The sequence below is a fragment of the Oncorhynchus clarkii genome, chromosome 5 (assembly GCF_045791955.1).
Source record: "Oncorhynchus clarkii lewisi isolate Uvic-CL-2024 chromosome 5, UVic_Ocla_1.0, whole genome shotgun sequence".
NCBI lineage: Eukaryota > Metazoa > Chordata > Actinopteri > Salmoniformes > Salmonidae > Oncorhynchus > Oncorhynchus clarkii.
The window spans coordinates 58,657,281-58,673,838 of record NC_092151.1 but is presented as its reverse complement, the minus strand read 5'-3'; the positions used below and the strand labels follow the sequence as shown (position 1 = coordinate 58,673,838).

General features: G+C 44.8%; 1 protein-coding gene across 3 annotated transcripts in view; it reads left to right on the top strand.

Annotated features, from left to right (window-relative positions):
- Nucleotides 1-16,558, top strand: part of LOC139409097 (unconventional myosin-IXb-like) — a 93,256-nt gene that overhangs the window by 73,921 nt on the left and 2,777 nt on the right. For 2 of the 3 annotated variants that reach the window (XM_071153790.1, XM_071153789.1), the window contains 23 exons: nucleotides 43-153; nucleotides 2,179-2,304; nucleotides 2,505-2,654; nucleotides 2,899-3,056; nucleotides 3,293-4,423; nucleotides 4,569-4,638; nucleotides 4,830-4,985; nucleotides 5,914-6,014; nucleotides 7,077-7,186; nucleotides 9,813-9,964; nucleotides 10,127-10,234; nucleotides 10,329-10,499; nucleotides 10,900-10,941; nucleotides 11,567-11,678; nucleotides 11,820-11,893; nucleotides 12,014-12,206; nucleotides 12,429-12,557; nucleotides 12,810-12,915; nucleotides 13,065-13,196; nucleotides 14,409-14,532; nucleotides 14,799-14,849; nucleotides 15,911-16,029; nucleotides 16,231-16,358. In XM_071153790.1, coding sequence (XP_071009891.1) covers nucleotides 43-153; nucleotides 2,179-2,304; nucleotides 2,505-2,654; nucleotides 2,899-3,056; nucleotides 3,293-4,423; nucleotides 4,569-4,638; nucleotides 4,830-4,985; nucleotides 5,914-6,014; nucleotides 7,077-7,186; nucleotides 9,813-9,964; nucleotides 10,127-10,234; nucleotides 10,329-10,499; nucleotides 10,900-10,941; nucleotides 11,567-11,678; nucleotides 11,820-11,893; nucleotides 12,014-12,206; nucleotides 12,429-12,557; nucleotides 12,810-12,915; nucleotides 13,065-13,196; nucleotides 14,409-14,532; nucleotides 14,799-14,849; nucleotides 15,911-16,029; nucleotides 16,231-16,358 — 3,754 coding nt within the window. Of the gene's footprint in view, nucleotides 1-42; nucleotides 154-2,178; nucleotides 2,305-2,504; nucleotides 2,655-2,898; nucleotides 3,057-3,292; nucleotides 4,424-4,568; nucleotides 4,639-4,829; nucleotides 4,986-5,913; nucleotides 6,015-7,076; nucleotides 7,187-9,812; nucleotides 9,965-10,126; nucleotides 10,235-10,328; nucleotides 10,500-10,899; nucleotides 10,942-11,566; nucleotides 11,679-11,819; nucleotides 11,894-12,013; nucleotides 12,207-12,428; nucleotides 12,558-12,809; nucleotides 12,916-13,064; nucleotides 13,197-14,408; nucleotides 14,533-14,798; nucleotides 14,850-15,910; nucleotides 16,030-16,230; nucleotides 16,372-16,558 lie in introns of all 3 variants that reach the window. The other variant, XM_071153791.1, reaches the window with a different exon arrangement.

Sequence of the window (16,558 nt, the reverse complement as noted above, 5' to 3'; positions counted from 1 at the left end):
GTGTGTGTGTGTGTGTGTGTGTGTGTGTGTGTGTGTGTACAGAAGGAGATGTGTCTGAATGAGACCCTGGTGCTGCAGCAGCTGCGCTACACAGGCATGCTGGAGACTGTTCGCATCCGAAGGTCTGGCTATGGAGCCAAGTACACCTTCCAGGTACGCTGCACCTGTTCACTGACTCAGATAGCCAGCAGACACCGGGATGGAAGCAATGTCTGTTGTTGATTATTTACCAATAGCTAACTGTGTAACTCTGACATATATACTGAACAAAAGTATAAACGCAACATGTACCATACTCACAAAAAGCTTATTTCTCTCACATTTTGGACACATATTTGTTTACATCTGTGTTAGTGAGCATTTCTCCCTTGCAAAGATTATCCATCCACCTGACAGGTGTCTTGCATCAAGAAGCTGATTAAATAGCATGATCATTACACAGGTGCACCTTGTGTTGAACAATAAAAGACTACTCTAAAATGTGCAGTTTGTCACACAACACAATAACACAGATGTCCCAGGTTTTGAGGGAGCGTGCAATTGGCATGCGGACTGCAGGAATGTCGACCAGAGCTGTTGCTACATAATTGAATGTTCATTTCTCTACCATAAGCCGCCTCCAACATTGTTTTAAATAATTTGGCAGTATGTCCAACCGGCCTCACAACTGCAGACCATGTGTAACCATGCCAGCCCAGATCCTCCACATCTGGCTTCTTCACTTCCATGATCGTCTGAGACCAGCCACCCTGACAGGTGATAAATTGTGGGTTTGCACAACTGAAGAATTTCTGCACAAACTGTCAGAAACCGTCTCAAGAAAGCTCACCTGCTTGCTTGTCATACTCACCAGGGTCTTGACCTGACTACAGTTTGGTATTCTCACCTTCAATAGCCATTGGCATGCTGGAGAAGTGTGCTCTTCATGGATGAATCTTGGTTTCAACTGTACCGGGCAGATGGCAGACAGTGTATGGCGGTGTGTGAACAGAGTGCCCCATGGTGGCATGGTATGGTCAGGCAAAGCTACAGAAAGCAGACAATGGCATTTGATTGATGGCAATTTGAATGCACAGATATACCGTGACAAGATCCAGATGCCTATTTTCATGCCATTCATCCGCTGCCATCACCTCATGTTTCAGCATGATAATGCACGGCCCCATGTCGCAAGGATCTGTACACAATTACTGGAAGCTGAAAATGTCCCAGTTCTTCCATGGCCTGCATACTCACCAGACATGTCACCCCTTAAGCAAATTTGCTATGTTCTGGATCGACATGTACGACAGTGTTCCAGTTCCCACCAAAATTCAGCGTCTTTGCACAGCCATTGAAGAGTGGGGCAACATTCCACAGGCCACAATCAACAGCCTGATCAACTCTGAGAAATGTCATGCTGCATGAGGTAAATAAATGGTTACACCAGATACTGACTGGTATTTTTTTAAGGTGTCTGTGACCAACTGATGCAGATTACTATTCCCAGTCATGTGAAATCCATAAATTAGGGCTTAATTTATTTCAATTGACTGATTTCCTTATGAACTGTAACTCAGTAAAATTGTTGAAATTGTTACATATGTGTTTATTTTTGTTCAGTATAAGAGGGAAAATATTTATTGGGCATTGTCTGTCTTAATGTAACCCACTATCATAAATTATTGTGAAGTAGAAATTCATGACGGACACAAATAAAGTACAAAAATAATTGTCCTCCACACGATTTTGTATACAGTCCACTTCAATCACAGATAAAGGCAGTAGGTTACTTTATACAGAAAGGATAGGAGGGAGTTTGGTCTGGGAGGATGTGTGTATCACGTGAAGGTCTAGCAACCCAAACCCATGTGTGCAAATCACATAATAAAAAAAGTTGTCTGATATGCGCTAATCCTGCCCTCTCCCCTCCAATGGTTATGTCTGATCGTGTACATTGGCGTGGCCAATTACCATAACCTATAATTCCAAGACCCTAACAACAAATTGGAATTCATTATGAAGAAAATCGTGTACTGGACAAGAATGTGTTATGAAAAAAAATGTGCGGTCAAAGTCATGTGGTGGACCCCATTTTTTTTTGTGTGTGTCTGTTATGAATTTCAAATAAGTAGTTTGTCTATTTCATGAAAATCTGTGATTGTGTTGGTCAATGAACTAAGTACCTTCCATAAATAGGAATTCATCGAGCAATTCCGAGTGCTGCTGCCCAAAAACACCACACCCTCCAAGCCAGAGGACATCTCAGCCTTGTTCCAGAGGATGAATCTAGACCACACCACCTACCAGATAGGCAAAACCAAGGTTAGACAAGTGCTCCTTCACTCTTTTTACTCAGAAACCTCACTTTCCTATGATAAGTTAAAGATATAGGCTATCGTGGTGTTACTTTCTAAACTATTAGTATAAGGAAAAGGAACAGGTGGCCTATGTTCCCCAAAGAGATGTATAATAAGAGTTTTCCACTTATGTGTCTCTTGTATCTCTTCAATTGTGATCCTCAGGTTTACCTGAAGGAACTAGAGCGTCAGCAGCTGCAGGACACGCTGCACAAGGACGTGATGCGTAAGATCATCTTCCTGCAGCTCTGGTTCAGGGCGCGCCTGGAGAGGAGGTACTTCTTGGAGATGAGACAGGCGGCCATCTTGATCCAGGTAAGCTGTGTGATAACCCTTCCTTTATGTGTTCCACCATAAAACTGTCTGTACAGAAAAGGCACTGATGTCAGTTCAAAGATATTACTTTTCCCTGTATGGAATGCCTTGAATACTATCATTTTCTGTGTCTATTTCTTACCAAGAAATACATATAAATTGTCCAATAACCTTCCTATATGAGACAAGAATATTTCTGCAGACAGGCTAATAATGTGTTCTTGCCCCTGTTCGTCCCTTCCAGCGTGCATGGCGTAGGCAACACAAGGAGAGACGGCGTCAGGCGGCCACGCTGATTCAGGCCGTTTGGAGGGGCTCTAGACAGAGATCACAGTACCTCCGCAGGCGGACCAGCATCAAGAAGATACAGGCTCTAGCCAGAGGACACTCAGCACGGAGGAGGTACAGCACCAGGCCACACCACTGAAATACTTAATGTAGTATTTATAACGTTTGAAATGCCTCGAGATACTGGTAAACAGCGACTAAGTTATTATTAACAACATCTCATGAATTCCGGTACTGGTGTTGCCAGAATCCCCACAGTTATTTGTTATAAATACTTAGAAAATTGTAAGAGATGACTAACATTGTGATATGGATGTTGAACAACCTCTGAATCATGTTGGACTTTACAGGTGCCATTCAATACGGGAGGACAGGAGGAAAAAGGAAGATGAGGAAGAGGCCAGGAGGGAGGAAGCTGCAGCTAGGCTAGTGAGAGAGGCAGAGGAGGCAACCCAACTGGAAATGGATGCAGAGGAAGAGGCGTTCAGGAGAAAGAAAGAGGCAGAGTGGGAGTCCGCGGAGAGGAGGGCGAGGGAGAATGAAGAGGCAAGGCTGAGGCAGGCAGAAAGCGTCAATGAGGAACCTGAGACACAGGAGGAACTAGAGGCACAGGTGGTAGCTGAAAGGACTCTAGATGAGAGCCGGCATTGGGACAAAGTGCCTGTCCAGGACAAGGAGGAGCAGAGGGAGGAAGTGGAAGATGGAGAAGCTGCAGCTAGTTCACCTTCTGAGAAGGTGGAAAAGGGGAATGCTTCTGCTGTCTCCCAGCCTGATAAGGGCATCAGTACACAGGCTGAGGCTGGGCCCCAGCTGGAGGAGGAGAGCCAGGCTGTGGAGGAACAGGAGCAAGCCCACTCCGAGGAGCCCGAGGAGGAGGGGACCACAGAGGCAGCTGCCCCCCACTCACCAGAGAGACACAAGGGGGCTCAGGCGGCTGCGGAGGCTACCCCCTCCGCAGACCCCCAGTCGGGGCAGAAGAAGCTACGTCCTCCCCCCCTCCACAAGGTCACAGCCTCCAGGAGCCAGGAGAAGAGGGAGCTTCGGCGCCAGCGGGGCCTGGAGCACAGCCAGAGAGAGAGTAAGCGGGTCGCCTCGGCAGCCACCAAGGAGGAGCCATCCCCTAAGGTCATAGATCAGGAGGCAGCCAGCCGAGCCGAGGAAAAGCCAAAAGGCCGGACGGATAGCAAGGAGATGGATCAGTACACCTTTGTAGCCTGGAAGAAGGACGACAAGGGGAAGAAGGAAGCCAAAGCCACCACCCCTGCTCCTATACGCCCCAGCACCTTACCCCTGAACCCCCCTGAGCCAATGGCTAACAGGAACGGCCATGAGGTCCTGGGTCCAGGCAATCTGACTCGGTACAGCCAACAGGAGAAGGAGAAGGCAGAGAAATGGAAGGAGGGGAAGATTGATGTACAACAACCAGAGAGTACCAGTCCTCCTGAGGCCCACAGCAAGGACAGGATAAAAAAATATTCACAGTACGACATTTCATATCCTTCTGATATCTACACTATACTTGCTTCAGGATGTCATTGTTTTTGCAACATGAGGAAGGACTGATGATTCCCCCAGTTATGAGCATGAATTTCCCTCATCTCTGTATCGTACTTACTTTATTTCCAGGAGTGTTGGAAACTCATCATCTTTTGATGCTATGTCCCCTGGATCGGCTGGTGCTACGTCAAACAGAGAGGTAACATGCTTGTTGCTCTAGTATTATACCCACCATGTTGTGTGCCTTGCCTTTTCTTATTAACTGTTTTTTTTTCTCATCAAATATGAGGGCAGCACATCAGATCTGAACAGGCTGAAGCTAGCCAATCACATCCTTCCTGCAAGGCATCTGAATGGAAGCTCAAAGTGTCGTTGTGCTTTTCTGGCTAGGTCAGATCACGTTACCGTAAACGTGCCAAACACAAACGTCGGCTAGCTCGTAGACGCTCGCCTTTTAAGAAAAGTGCAGAAGTGGACTATTGGACCTGCTTCCCTTTGTCCCCTGTGGGCCCAAGCAGGCCCTTGCACTCAAAGTCCATGGATAAGGTATAATCACAAAGCCAGAGCACAGCTTGCCATCTCAGAGAAACTGAGCCCTGCCAGCCAAAGCAAACCTGGTGCCTCCTCGCACACCTTTGGCTCTTTATCTCTGGACTCCATTTTCTGACCTTTTCTGCCATAGTGTTTAACCCCATCATCATACACTTCCTTAGATGTAACACAGAACATAATAAAGAGGCTTCGGAGTGTATACACTTCAGGGTTGGTCAACTCCACAATGAAAACCTTTCTGGTCGACCGTCATGATTTTGCTGTTTCGACAAGCCATGTGTGTCATAATGGGCTATTTCACCCAGCAGTTAATCTTCTTTTATCAAATGTCATGTCCATGGCAGCAAAAAAAGAAGTAGTTGTAACGTAGCTACCATTTTGCCAGGCTCTTACTGTAAGTGTGTTATTAGGCAATGACTTTCCTGTGGATTACTAACGCAACTCTAATTTTTCAATTGAATGATTCATTTGTTATTTAAATAACAAGTGGTCCTAGATTATTTGTGGACTTAATAATTTGGTTTTCCCCAAATCCACCACAAAAAAAGGTCAATGTGCTGATGGGAATAAACATGGGTGTATTTTTCAGGTTATAAAATGAGAACGTCATCCATAATTTGTGTATCAATTATGAGAAGTGGTGAACTTTTAAGGTAATTGTCGCCAAGATTGGGTGTTTCTGGAAGTTGTGTAGGTGGGGTTCTCATGGAAGTTTATTGGTTGCTATTTGGTTGGGGCCATTCTTGATTGCTGGAAATGTTATCTCTTTCCTATCACAACTGAAACAAATGATCTATCACCATTGAGTTTCTAACAAGGCCTTATCTTCTCAAACTGTGCTTTTGAACACCTGCTCAATGGGAAGGGAATTGTGTAGTTTGATTCCTCACACTGTTCTTATTTTTTCTCCCTGTATCGCCAGTCTCCTACAGAGGATGGGTCAAAGGGCAGCATGAAGAGGAGGACCCATGACACATCAGGCCACCAGGACACTGTCCATACTCATCCTTCCACCCCAGAGAAGTACGCTGCTTCAGGGAAACTAATGGGAGATATTGTACAGCAGGATGGGGAACAGAACAGTCCTGCCTTGATTCATGGCTGTTTCCTTTTGGGTTGTGAAAAGAGACTGGGTTGGACCTAGAAATATTGGTTTTGTTTATTTGATGAGTCATAAGCGCTTTTGGCAGGCCACAGCATAAAATGGTTTGGGAACTAGTGGTGTAGATTAGAACCATACTTGGCCAATATTATGGTTTGATGCCTTGGGTTTTGGATGTCAAATCGCATACTTATGTCCTAAGGGTCTTCCGGATAACCCCAATGCTTGTGTGATGGTGATGGAAAGAGGCTAATATAGTAACAGTGGAGGAAAACACTTCAGCAGACGATTTTGTCCACCCAGGCGGTCTGAGTCAGATGGCCCATGGGAAAACACTCTTTCTTGTGTAATCAAACTGTCCAGCTCCATGTGGCTTGCTGCACAAACAAGAGTTTCCCATATATAGCTATAGAGACAGATTATTGGATGGGATAAATTCCTTAACTTCATTTACTCTTTCATTAATTAACTTTTTTGAATGTGCTGTGCCATGACAAAGTTATCGGATTGGAAGATCGAATATTGCGCTTTGTTTTGATTTAGCTTTGGATTGTTACCATGGTTCTCAGTGAGCGGAGTTGTAAACTCTGAAAATATGTGGTGCTGGACTGTAACGATGAGAAAATGTAGTACTGTAGTCTTGCATACATAAACCCTCACAGGTCTGCCTCTTGATATTCACACTTCATAAAGATTCAGCATTCACATCTCACACATCTGTTCACTAAAACAAAGCATGTTCTATCCAATTCTCATGCATGGTGGCAGATGTGATCTATGTCTGAACAACAGGTACTCTTGTAATTGTTATACATGTTATTAGGATTAGACACATTACTCACCTGTGCCTATTTACTTTAGTGCAGTCTTGCGCCAATAATTAGTCAACCCCATTAAAAACCATAATACACGTTAATAACCCATGTTAGACTTACAGTGCATTTACGTTGACTGAGTGCGGTTACAGTTTGATTGTGCTGTAGACCCACAGGGTTCCTGAGGAAGATCCTGAAGAAACGTCCCCATAAGGAGCCTCAGACCCCTGACGATGTAGAACTGACCATGGCCCAGGCCCTGATCGAACGAGGAGAAGGTAAGAGGCACCTGGTCGCAGCCTTGAGGGACACCAAATATGTGACCTGACCAGGAAAAACTCTGTCCTAGTTCTACAATAGGTTATACAATAAGGCTCACATTATTTGTGCTGATCTGGTCTGGAATTGTCAGTGGTTTTAATCATGTGAAGGTGCTGGAAAAGTGCAGTGACGTAGGTAGGGGTGATACAGGGTCAGCCACTTCCTGAACATGGGACCCAGAGAGAAAATCCAGGTGTTTGCTTTCAGGGTAAATAATGAGGCAAGTAGGATTAAGCTCTTATCAAAACAAGATAGTTTGGACCTTTCATGAATTTGGCTCGAGCCTCTTGCTATGGCAGTGCATGAGAGTTTGGCGTTTAAGAGGGGTAAAAAGGGATGTTATATCTAGTGATATGAAGAACCCCGTAAAAAAAACTAATTTGGAATGAAGTTAAAAGCTTTCATTTCATGGACAAAACAAAATATATTGAACAAAAATATAAACGCAACATGTAAAGTATTGGTCCCATGTTTCATGAGCTAAAATAAAAGATACCAGAAATGTTCCATACACACAAATATATTTCTTCTCAAATGTTGAGGCCAAATTTGTTTACCTCCTTGTTTGTGGGCATTTCTCATTTGCCAAGATAATCCATCCACCTGACAGATGTAGCATATCAAGAAGCTGATTAAACAGCATGATCATTACATAGGTGCTCCTTGTGCTGGGGACAAAAGGTCACTCTAAAATGTGCAGTTTTGTCACACAACACACTGCCACAGATGTCTCAAGTTTTTAGCGAGTGCGCAATTGACATGCTGTCTGTAGGAATGTCCACCAGAGCTGTTGTCAGAGAACTGAATGTTCCTTTATCTAACATAGCCCGCCTCCAATATAGTTTTAGAGAATTTGGCAGTACTTCCAACTGGCCTCACAACTTGAGACTACGTATAACCACATCAGCCCTGGACCTACACATCCGGCTCCTACACCTGCGTAATTGTCTGAGACCAGCCACCCGGAAAGCTGATGAAACTGAAGAGTATTTCTGTCTGTAATAAAAACCCTTTTGTGGGTAAAAAACGTATTCTGATTGGCTGGGCCTGGCTCCCCAGTAGGTGGGCATATGCCCTCCCAGGCCCCCACCCATGGTTGTGCCCCTGCCCAGTCATGTGAAATCCATAGATTAGGACCTAATGAATTTATTGACTGATTTTCCTTATATGAACTGTACAGTGGCTTGCAAAATATTCACCCCTCTTGGCATTTTTCCTATTTTGTTGCCTTACAACCTGGAAGTAAAATGGAATTAAATTTTTTTGGGGGGGGTTGTATCATTTGATTTACACAACATACCTACTACTTTGAAGATGCAAAATACTTTTTTTTGTGAAACAAACAATGAATAAGACAAAAAAAAACAGAACTTGAGCGTGCATAACTATTCACCCCCCCCAAAGTCAATACTTTGTAGAGCCACCTTTTGCAGCAATTACAGCTGCAAGTCTCTTGGGGTATGTCTCTATAAGTTTGGCACATCTAGCCACTGGAATTTTTGGCTATTCTTCAAGGCAAAACTGCTCCAGCTCCTTCAAGTTGGATGGGTTCCGTGTTCGCCAATGGCTTTTTCTGTCCACTCTTCCGTAAAGCCCAGCTCTGTGGAGTGTACGGCTTCGTGGTCCTATGGGCAGATACTCCAATCTCCGCTGTGGAGCTTTGCAGCTCCTGCAGGGTTCTCTTTGTTGCCTCTCTGATTAATGCCCTCCTAGCCTGGTCTGCGAGTTTTGGTGGGCGGCCCTCTCTTGGCAGGTTTGTTGTGGTGCTTAATAATAATGGATTTAATGGTACTCCGTGGGATGTTCAAAGTTTCAGAACTTTTGTTTTATAACCCAACCCTGATCACTACTTCTCCACAACTTTGTCCCTGACCAGTTTGGAGAGTTCCTTGGTCTTCATGGTGCCGCTTAGTGGTGTTGTAGACTCTGGGTCTTTCAGAACAGGTGTGCGTACACACACACACACACACACACACACACACACACGTATATTAATCAATCATATGACACTTAGATTGCACACAGGTGGACTGTATTTAACTAATGTGACTTCTGAAGGTAATTGGTTACAGCAGATCTTATTTAGGGACTTCATAGCAAAGGGATGAATACATATGCACGCACCACTTTTCTGTTTAAAAAAAAAAAATTTTAACAAACTATTTTTTTTAAAATTTCACTTCACCAATTTGGACTATTTTGTATGTCCATTACATGAAATCAAAATCAATTTAAATTGCAGTTTGTAATGCACAAAATAGGAAAAACGCCAAGGGGGATGAATACTTTTGCAAGGCACTGTAACTCAGTGAAATTGTTGAAATTCTTACATGTTGCATTTATATTTTTGTTCACTATATATTAAATGCGCCCAGGTCCCATCAATCTACATTTTACAGCTTGTTGTACTTCCTAGTTTTAGAGCTTTGATGGCTGTCAGATTCTACAGCAAAGTTAGATATCTTTATTCCAAGCACTGTTTGTTTTCAAATAATGTATTATGGTATTTGTACATATTGACAACACTGCTCTCTCTCTCTTCCACACAACACCACCTCTCTCACACATCCCGCTCCCACCCAGACCCGGCTAGTGGAGGTCGGGCGGTGAGCCGGAACCCCACCATCAAGATCAGCCGGGCCACACGGGTCTCAGAGCAGTGGAACGCCTCACTGGACCGGGAGATTACCAACGCCAACGAGCTCCGACATCTGGATGAGTTCCTGGGGAATCAGGTCGGACTGCTTTTCTGCTTCTTCATACAACTAAAGCCTAACTGTTATGAGGGTTGTTCTCCGTGACACACCTTGTGTAGTTTCCAGATGCATAGAGCTAAAATACACTTATTGTATGCTCCGCGATATTTTCAATTGACCACGTGTTTAATCTCTCTGTAGGTGAATGACTTCCGCTCCAGGGGGAAGCAGTTGTCGGCAACCGAGCACATCTTCGTCACAGCCACCATGCAGTTCAGAGAGACCATCAAGGGAATGTACTCTCTCCCAGTATGTGGACACACACACTCACACACTATGGATTATGAATGGGTGATGCTTTATGCATTTCTGACTCGCTCTCTTTCTCTCCCGTGGTGGACAGAAACCCCACATTGGCTACAACGGTCTGATGCGTGGCTACCAGAACAAGGTGATCAGCCTGGCCGGAGACAAGCAGAAGGGTGAGGTGCAGCTGGTGGTCAACCTCTTTCAGTCTGTCCTGGACGGCTTCATACGGGGAGAGATCAAGAAGGAGGAGGCAGAACCAGCTAAGGTGAACTTGCTTATTTTGTCATAGGGCTATTATCAATGTTTTTTCTGTGTCAAAAAGAGGCTTGACTTAGGTGGTGGGTGTGATAGGGGGCGTGGCAATCTACCCATCAGCGCGGCTGAACATTTTAAAGGCTAACATCTTGGCGGTGTAGGCATTTTTAAGGCAATTTCCTGCAATTCTTCACATTTTGCCATGGAGCGGAGAGAACATTTTGCAATTTTAAAGCTAATTTCCTGCATTTTGCTATGGCTAATGCTGTGTTCTTTTGCTCAAATAGAAAAACAAAATCAAAACCATTTAAGGCTTTTGTAAAACCAGTGCCTCACTGTATGATAAACACAACATTGATAGATATATGGGTTAAATAAATTGGGTATTGATGTGTTTGTCTGTATTTCAGCCTGATAAAACTCGGAAGAAGAGGCGCAAAAAATACAAGAGTGTAAGTACAAAGGATCAGCCCTAAATTCTTTCCACTCTGTTCTCAATATGGCATGAAACAGGTAACTGCCAAAATAAAGGAAACACCAACATAGTGTCTCAATAGGGCGTTAGGGCACCACGAGCCAGAACACCTTCAATGCACCTTGGCATAGATTCTACAAGTGTCTGGAACTCTATTGGAGGGATGCGACACCCTTCTTCCATCTAAAATGTGGTGTTTTGTTGACGGGAAAACGCTGTCTCAGGCACCGCTTCAGAATCTACCGTAAGTGTTCAATTGGGTGGAGATCTGGTGACTGAGATGGCCATGGCATATGGTTTACATTGTTTTCATGCTCATCAAACCATTCAGGGACCATTCGGGCCCCGTGGATGGGGGCATTGTCATCCTATAGGGGCATTGCCATGGTAGCCAAAACAATGGCCTGCCCAGAATTTTTATACATGACCCTAAGCGTGATGTTAATTGATTAATTAACTCAGGAACCACACCTGTGTGGAAGCAACTGCTAATTTACTCAAGTGTTTCCATTATTTTTGGCAGGTACCTATTCAGGTAGGTATGTATTCAAAGAAATGACTCTCTAAAGATTTATATCAATGGTCCTGTGGTTATGGTTTAGATGGAGAACCCTTTGGACCATGTGTTCAGCACGTACCAGGTTAACATCATGCAGTCCTGTGACCAGTGCAGCTCCTATATCTGGGGCATGGAGAAAGCCTGCATGTGTAGCTGTGAGTACCACACACACACAAATATTCGGAAAATATTTAAGTACGACACTCCAAATGATTGTGAATGTTGAGAATATTTTTTACATTCTTCTGAGCCCCACCGTGAACTCAAATGCTAAGATAATATTTGTATTCCTCCAGATTGCAAGATGGTGTGCCACAAGAAGTGCCTCTGCAAAATTGTCACAGACTGCTCCACGTTTTGTGTCAAAAAGGTAAACTTTTTAACCTCATTCTTGGACCATGACTTAGGTTGGCTGATGTCAAGTCAGGATTGGTCCCTATGTTACTCCTATGTGACTAACCTGCCACTGACGGTTGACGTCTGTATGCAGAGTGATGAGGAGTCTGGAGGCCTGCACTTTGGGGTGCGAGTCTGTCACCTGACCAGTGACAAGAACACTGTTCCCATGGTGCTGGAGATAATGCTGGAGCACGTGGAGATGAACGGCCTGTACACGGAGGGGATCTACCGCAAGTCTGGCTCTGCCAACCGCATGAAGGAGCTCCACCAGCTAATGGAGACTGGTAAGGACCAGCCATAGCATAAACAGTATAGCAGCGCTTTCAAGAGAGCTACAAAGATATTGAAGGCTAACACTTGAAGGGTTCTACGTAAGACGTACTTAACATGTAAGCACCAGTGTGTTTGTTTTATTTCATAATGCCTAAAGATCTTATGTATGACGTAAGAATGCCTCTTCATGTTCCCATTCCATGACTTGTGTAATGGTTGATGTTGTGTGGCAGACCCCCACGCTGTGTGCCTGGAGGACTACCCCATCCACACAGTGACGGGGCTGGTCAAACAGTGGCTGAGGGAGCTGCCTGACCCCCTCATGACCTTCATTCATTACAATGACTTCCTTCGGGCCGTAGGTGAGTCCTGTTATAACGCTAGGTTTAGACAAAACTCTGCCCTGCTAAAGACCATGGCTCTTCTCCAGGATTGAGAGAGATGGCTACTCTTCTTTTCTTCTTCAGCCCCTATATTAGCCCATGTGGGTTATGCTCTCCTTTGTATATTCTACTGAGCTATTCTACTGCATGTTGAAATGTGGTGTAATATTGTCGAGTGTCATTGCGTTACATTTGCTGTTGATCCAAAATGTTGGTACTTTTCTCCTCCAGAACATCCTGAAAAGCAAGAACAGCTACATGCCATCTACAAAGTGTTGGAACAACTCCCCACCGCATGCTTCAACACCTTGGAAAGGCTCGTCTTCCATCTAGTCAGGTGCGATACTCATGGCCGGGGCTCTCGATTGGTTGAATAAAGGATTAATGACAAAAAACACCATGCTCAGTGTATGTTGCTGGACAAATACAATTTGAAAGGACACATTTTTCCCCTCAAACATGAGTAACGTTTATTTCCTTTCCCAGAGTGTCTAAGGAGGAGTCTCACAACCGCATGTCTCCCAACTCCCTGGCCATCGTGTTTGCCCCCTGCATCCTACGCTGTCCAGACAGCGCCGACCCGCTCATGAGCATGAGGGACGTGGCCAAGACCACCACGTAAGTCTCTCTCTGATCACTGCATAGACCGGAACCACTGTTACTTTATATATCTGGAACACATGTTTAAATCATTTAAAATGACACATTAAGCATCTCCAATCCAAAATTAAATCTAGAATTGGCTTCCTATTTCGCAACAAAGCATCCTTCACTCATGCTGCCAAACGTACCCTCGTAAAACTGACTATCCTACCGATCCTTGACTCTGATGTAATTTACAAAATAGCCTCCAACACTACTCAGCAAATTGGATTCAGTCTATCACAGTGCCATCCGTTTTGTCACCAAAGCCCCAAATACTACCCACCACTGTGCCCTGTATGTTCTCATTGGCTGGCCTTCGCTTCATATTCGTTGCCAAACCCACTGGCTCCAGGTCATCTATAAGTCTTTGATGGGTAAAGCTCCGCCTTATCTCAGCTCACTGGTCACCATAGCAGCACCCACCCGTAGCACGCGCTCCAGCAGGTATATTTCACTGGTCATCCCCAAAGCCACTTCCTCCTTCAGCCGCCTTTCCTTCCAGTTCTCTGCTGCCAATGACTGGAACAAACTGCAAAAATAACTGAAGCTGGAGACTCATATCTCCCTCACTAGCTTTAAGCACCAGCTGTCAGAGCAGCTCAAAGATCACTGTAACTGTACAAAGCCCATCTGTAAATCGCCCGCCCAACTACCTCATCCCCATCCTGTTATTTATTTTTGCTCCTTTGCACCCCAGTATCTCTACTTGCACATTCATCTTCTGCACATCTATCACTCCAGTGCTTAATTGCTATATTGTAATTATTTTGCCACTATGGCCTATTTATGGCCGTACCTCCCTTATCCTACCTCATTTGCACACACTGTATATAGACTTTTTCTATTGTATTATTGACTGTTTGTTTATTCCATGTGTAACTCTGTTTGTGTCGCACTGCTTTGCTTTATCTTGGCCAGGTTGCAGTTGTAAATGAACTAGCCTACCTGGTTCTCAACTAGCCTACCTAGTTAAATAAAGGTGAAATAATAAAAGGGGGGAAAGAAATACAATAAAATAAATGGTCCATTTTAGAATGAATTTGATTGATCTCAACCCTAGTCTTTGCTGTTATCAAGTGATTATTTTGTTCAGGCAACTAGGTAGGACACTCACTCTATGAAGAACAACGCAGTGCCTTTAACACAATAGAATTGGATGACTAACATGTCATGTCTGTGTCCCAGGTGTGTGGAGATGCTGATCAACGAGCAGATCCGAAGCTACAACGAGAAGATGGAAGAGATTGAACAGCTGGAGTATGCCGAGGCTCTGGCCGTCAACCAGCTCAAACTCAAGAGGCAGAACACGGTACGCACAATGCTACATGCCTTGGTCTGTCTGAACAATACCCAGGGTTGGGCTCAATCTCATGTCAATTCAGGAAGTTAACTGACATTTCAATTTGTTTTTCTCAATTTCTGTTTACTTCCTGAGTTGAAATGGATTGACCCGTAGACTCACTAGGCAAACCAACCATAGTCACGAACTTGATGTACTGTTGGGCAGTGTTCTACTCTCTATTGTCCCATGTCCACCATGGGTTACTGCTCATTGTTTTGTGGTTCTCCCTTCAGCTGCACTGGCATTTGCCCCTCAGGTTTTCTGCTCCGTACAAAGGAGTGGTGGTACGTATCCACTTAGCTCCAGTTCTCCTGGTAGCTAGATGCAGTTTGCCATGTCCACCCGTCTGTGCATGACGTGTAGTAGTCGATGCCCCCCCCCTTCCCCTCCTTTTCATACTAACTGGTAGTATTCAATATTGCAGTGGTCACCCAACTATGGTTTCGGAGAACTACAGGGCATGCAGGCTTTTGTTCCAGCCCAGCGTTAACACAACTAAGTCAATGAATGGTGGACCCAAGTAAAGACCAGAATCAGTAGAGTTGTTAGTGCTGCGCTGTAGCAAATTCCTGCGTACCTTACCTGCTCTTAGTAGCTCTCCGGGAACTTGTTAGACCCCTGTGATACTGCATATTTGTTTCAGTCCCCAGCGTCTGTGATGGGAAGGTTCTTCAGGGTGATGGTGTTGGGTTGGTGTTGTTGGTCTTTTCTACATAGGATTTTGTGTATGGTTTGACTTTTGTATGGTTGACTAGTATTTAGTGACATTTAACTCTTGATCATAACTCACTTGTGCTTTGTGGAACATGCATGATTCCACACAGCACAACCACGGTTTTAGAGGGATGGTTTGTGGATTCTTCCTGTTCACCAGTACCAAGCATTTGGAACTCATTGGGAAATGGGGAATGCTTGACATGGGAATGACTTGTCTGTCTTGATGATATACTTTTTTCTCCTAGTGTAAAATAACCTTGTATCATATGACATGACTTCTGCTTAGATTTGCAGTCTCAAGCTGCGTTCAATAGTGCATCAAACCCTTCCCATCCGATACCGTTTTCCTACATGTTGTGTGGTTGAATAACACAGTGCCTGTTTCTCCCTACTGATCGTGACACAACCTCCTGCCTGCCTTAGGGTATCATGGTTCCCTGGTACCTTATGCAACACTATGCATGATTACTTAACACAGCCCCCCCCCCCCCCCCCCCCCCCCAACCCCCACACCACTATTCTCATTCATTCATTCATTCATTCATCCTCTTAACCGGTATGGTGTAGACTTGCCATTGCGATAGCCCAATCGTTGAGGTGTCCTGAATAACTGTGTGTTCTCTCCCAGGTGCATGAGAAAGAGTGCTCTGACCTGACTGTGGTCCCAGGGAACGATGTTCCGCTGGACTCCGATACGGAGGCTGAGAAGAACCTGATGGCGCGCATCAAGTCCATCAAACAGGAGAAGTAAGAACCGAGCAGAGCCTCTGAGTCACGCCTAGATTCACTACTGAATTAAGCACATTTTAATACTGTGATTTATACACTGGTTGTATTTATATTCAGTGGTTATATCTGATTTGATATAGTTTTGGGTTGCGAATATCCACCAACCCTTGGTTACTTTTGTGACCCCTCTGTTCTCTCTCCCTTCCCCCTATTTTCCAGGGAGGAACTAGCCTACAGACTGCCAGAGCTGGAGCAGCCTGGTTCAGACCAGGAGAACCTGGATTCTGAGGCGTCGGTGAGCTCTGAGAGCCTGCTGGACGAGCGCTGCCACAACTCTGAGCCCGAAGGTCAGTATTAAAGGTACTGTCTCACCCACCCCCCCCTTTCCTACCTATTCACACACATGTTTCTCATCGGCCTACCCGGCCCTGTCTGTCCATGTTGTCTCTGATGTAGGTCTAGACAAGCTGTGGTGAAACTGGTGGTGCATTTAAAGAGGGTGGCGGAGGTCTGCTCTCTAGCAGGTTGGAGGCTCCCAGTTTCACAA